The 4,098-nt window shown below is 69.7% G+C and overlaps 1 protein-coding gene across 1 annotated transcript in view; it reads right to left on the minus strand.

The window, feature by feature from the left end:
- The window catches only part of CHLNCDRAFT_56737 (hypothetical protein), a gene marked incomplete at both ends in the record, with an annotated part of 13,501 nt that overhangs the window by 4,609 nt on the left and 4,794 nt on the right, over positions 1-4,098 (minus strand). Inside the window, 12 exons of the mRNA XM_005851445.1 lie at positions 42-170; positions 418-552; positions 739-932; positions 1,158-1,252; positions 1,558-1,634; positions 1,837-1,993; positions 2,220-2,423; positions 2,634-2,734; positions 2,955-3,083; positions 3,242-3,378; positions 3,559-3,652; positions 3,822-3,951. Coding sequence (XP_005851507.1) covers positions 42-170; positions 418-552; positions 739-932; positions 1,158-1,252; positions 1,558-1,634; positions 1,837-1,993; positions 2,220-2,423; positions 2,634-2,734; positions 2,955-3,083; positions 3,242-3,378; positions 3,559-3,652; positions 3,822-3,951 — 1,582 coding nt within the window. The remainder of the gene's footprint in view (positions 1-41; positions 171-417; positions 553-738; positions 933-1,157; positions 1,253-1,557; positions 1,635-1,836; positions 1,994-2,219; positions 2,424-2,633; positions 2,735-2,954; positions 3,084-3,241; positions 3,379-3,558; positions 3,653-3,821; positions 3,952-4,098) is intronic.

The raw sequence follows: 4,098 nt of genomic DNA on the forward strand, positions 1-4,098 counted from the left end.
GCGCAGCACCCCCCCAAACACAGCCAGCCACCCACACCCACCGGAAGGCGCATAGGCATCCACATTCTGCTGGCGCAGCAGGGCGTGCGCCTCCTCGCTCATCACCAGCGCCGCCTCGCCCTCGCCAGTCAGCACCACATGCAGGGTGCCCGCGCTCAGCCCAGAAAGGCCTGCGGGCAGGGGTGGGGTGCGCGTGCATGTGTGTGTGTGGTGGTGTGGCAGTGCAGGCAGGGCAACAAGGTCTGCCATATGCGGGGGAGCGGGATCGTGTTTGTGTGGTTGGGTGGGGCGCAAGCCTGGGCAACACATCAACCGCAAACATGCCGTGGTGTGCTGCGGAGCCACCGCCTCGCCCCACTGCCTGCGCTCCAGCAAGCACCGCCCTGATGCGCCAGCCCAGCCCCACCCCCAGCACACCCGTCTGCGCCCGCACGCGCTCCAGGTGGGCCAGCGCGGCGGGGATGTCGTGCAGGCAGCGCACAATGAGCGCGCCGCCGTGGCACTCCCGGCTGAAGGGGGTGGCGGCCACGGCGGCATCGTCGTACGCCCACACTGCGGGGGCGAGGGAGAGGCAGGGCACATCAGGCAAGGTCAGAGGCGCATCACCCTATTCTAGTGCGGCGGACAGCAATCATGCACGCTGCAATGCCACCAGCTGGCTTCGCTGCGCCACAAACGTGGGCCCGTAGGCCGATGGCCCAGCCACACACACACAGACCCAGCCCCCACCGCCCCCACCTGCCACCAGCGCCTGCGGCGCCTCCGCCGCCGCCAGCTCCGGCTCGTGCAGCAGGAAGGGGTAGTAGAGGCGGCGCACGTATGTGGCCAGAGCGCGGCGCTGCACCAGCAGGTCGGTGTGGTCCAGCAGGGAGGCCAGCGCATCCTCCACCGCGGCGGGCGCCTCCACCAGCATCGACATCTTGGCCTCCACGCTGCGGGCAGGGGCAGGGGCAGGGGCAGGGGAGGGGGTTGGGGTGGTAAGGAGGACATGAGAGCGTGACTGTGTGCGTGGAGATGTGGGGGGGAGTGAAGGCTCAGTGTGGTGGAGAGGAGATCCACAGCGCAAGACAAGGAAGAAGGCAGGGATGGATGGGCAACCTTGCAGCGCACACATAGCCCCGAGCAGCAGGCATGCAGCCCAGCCCCTGCCCCCGCACCTGGACTGCAGCGCGGCCTGGGCTGTGAGGTTGCCCAGCCCGCTGTACAGCCCCTCCACCACCGTGTTGCGGCGCGCCACCGCGGTCGACGGCGCCTGCAGGCTAGCCAGCCAGCGGGTGGCGGGGGCGGCAGGCAGTGACGCAGCGGGGGCTGGTCGACAGCGGCGCTGCTTCAGAGTGCCCAGCCCCAGCGGCTGCCTGTCCAGTCATGGAGGAGGTGCGCCAGGCCAGGCGGCGAATTGCGAGCCAGGTGGCCACACGCCATCGCGGCAGGCGGCGCGCCCTGCATGGCTGGCCCCCCTGGCCCGCTTGCCTTGCCGGTGGGCGAGGTGGCGCCCCCAAACAGCTCCCGGAACTGGGGCTCAGCAAACATGTCCAGCCCAGACAGGGCGCGCGCCACCAGGCTGCGCAGCTCCCCCAGCAGCGAGTGCTCCAGCAGCTGCTGCGCACGCTGCGCCACCTCAGCGCTGCTGGGCTCTGCGGCGGCGGCGGCGGGAGGGAGGCCGGTCAGGCGGCGGCAGCCGAGGTGGGAGGGAGGCAGGGTGGGAGGCAGGGTGCGGCTGCTGCAACTTGATGCATTTCGCCAGCCCCAGCCATATGCGTTGCGGGCTGCCGCCTGCTGCCGACGGCTCCAGTGGCGCCCCGAGCTGCCAGCAGCACCAGGGCACACCCCACCCACCTGCCAGCGCGGCCAGGCGGCGCAGAAGCGAGCGGTAGTGCTCCGGCGCGGGCAGCACCAGCGCCGACATGAGGCGCTGCAGCAAGGCGCACTTGAGGGCGGCCCCCTGGTGGCTCAGCACAATGTCCAGCACAGCCTGCAGCTTGCCGCTGTGCACCTGCGAGAGGGAAGGCAACGGGGAGCAGGCGGGGGTGGGGCAAAGGGCGGAGAGAGGGTGGCGGGGTGGTGTGCCTGGCTTTCAAGCGCCTCACGCGCTACCTCAAGCACTGCAAATATGCGGCTGGACACACCCACTGACCCATCTTCCTCTGTCCTCCCCCCCCCCCACCCCCACCCACACACACACACACTCTCTCTCTCTCTCTCTCTCTCTCCACACCCACCTGTCTCAGGCTGTCTATCACCTCCTGCTCCGTGCTCTTGCCCCCATTCTCAAACCGCTCCTCCACCGCCAGGAACGCCTCCATCAGGCGAGCGCACAGCGCCCGCGCATATTCCTCCTTGCCGCCCGCATGCGCCCCGCACACCTCCTGCAGCGGCTCCAGCAGCGCCGCCAGGCTGGCGCGCTCGCCGCCGTCGGGAGACTCCTGCGGGAGGTGGAGGGAGGTGGGGCGGGGCAAGCCGTGAGTGCGGGGGGGAGCACAAACTGCGTGCTGCAGCCTGGCAGGGGCAGCGTCCTGATGCCTAAGGGCTTGCTAGATGCTGCGGCCCACCAGCTGCATGGCGAGAAGCAGGGCATCAAAGTGGGCTGGGATCCTGCACCGGAGCCCCTGCCCCACTGGCCCGCCCCCGCTCACCTCCAGGCAGCGCTGCATGATGCCCAGCAGCTTGTGTGAGCGGAAGGCGCCCTGGGCCTGGCCCCCCTGGCTGGCCGCCTCATCAATCTCGTACGCACACTCTGCTGGGCGGGCAGGCAGGCAGGCAGGCAGGCGGGTGAACCTCCTCGCTCAGCATCCATACAGGCCCAGCCCAGGAGCTCGCTCCATGCGCTGGTGTGCCACCACACGCCTCCCATAGGGCCCTGGCCCTGCCTTTCCCACCCCCTCCCCTCTCATCTCCTCTCCCATCTCCACTCCCATCTCCCCTCCCTCCCTCCCTCCCCACCCCACCCCACCTACCCGTCACGCATGCCTCCAGCTCCACCGCAACCGCGGCAGGCAGGCGGTCCTGCACCACGCCGTACACCTCGTTCCACTGCACCAGGGCCAGGGCGGGGTCGTCCAGGCTGGACAGCAGGCCGTCCATGACTGCAGGGGGGGGACAGAGGAGCGGGGCGTGCAGAGTGAGGGTGTAGTGTCAGCACAAAATGGCTGTATGTCGCCAAAATGAAATTAGGTGCTGTCCCTGAGCGCAGCAACAACAATACCCACAACCACATACACACACATGGACACACTCCACCCACCCGCGTCTGGCGAGTTGTGGTAGCCAGCCATGATGTTGTCGGCGGCCTCCAGCGCGGCGCGGAAGCGGTGCGCCACCCCCTTGTTCTCCACCACGGGGGGGCCCAGCTCGGGGAAGGAGCCGGTGAAGGGCTCGGCCCTGCGCTCGCGGCGGGGTGGCGAGGCAGCGGCAGAAACGAGGCGAGAGGAGGTGAGAGGCTGGGCAGGGATGGGATGGAGCAGCAGGCACATGCCCGCCACGCCCCCCGATCCCAGCGCCCCCTTGTCTCCTTCCTCCCCGCCCTCTCCCTGTTGGTTTTGTCCCGTCCCCTACACCCACTTGCGCACTGCGGCCGGGTCGTCCAGGTCCAGGCGCGCGATGAGCTGGCCGGGGGTCAGCACAGAGCCCTCGGGCAGCTGGAAGTGCACCTTGCCTGCGCGAGGGAAGCAGGGGCCACGCCGTCGGCAAGAGATGCGGCATGAATGCACCACCGAAGCCTCCCGCGCACGGCCTGCCTCTCCTCCTCCCCACCACCTCACACCCACCTCTGCCCAACGCACGCACCCCACACCCATGCACACGCACCAGCCCTGTGCACGCACCGGACGCGGGCGCCAGCAGCGGCATCATCATCTTCATCACCTCCACCTCAGCATACGGCGCGTCGGCGGCGATGTGCCCGCCATCCTCCACCAGGTAGCGCACCAGCTTGCCCGTGGAGATGGACAGCATCTGGGGGTTGGGATGGGAGGGAGAGAGGGAGGGAGGGAGGGGGGGGGGTGGGGGGGAGTTTGGTGGGGGGCGTCTGGCCGTGGGCGGGATCCGCGGGTGCTTGGGGGAGGCCCGGGGGCCAGGGTGAGGGGTGGGGGCGCAGCGTGC

The sequence above is a fragment of the Chlorella variabilis genome, assembly GCF_000147415.1.
Source record: "Chlorella variabilis unplaced genomic scaffold CHLNCscaffold_2, whole genome shotgun sequence".
NCBI classification, from domain to species: domain Eukaryota; kingdom Viridiplantae; phylum Chlorophyta; class Trebouxiophyceae; order Chlorellales; family Chlorellaceae; genus Chlorella; species Chlorella variabilis.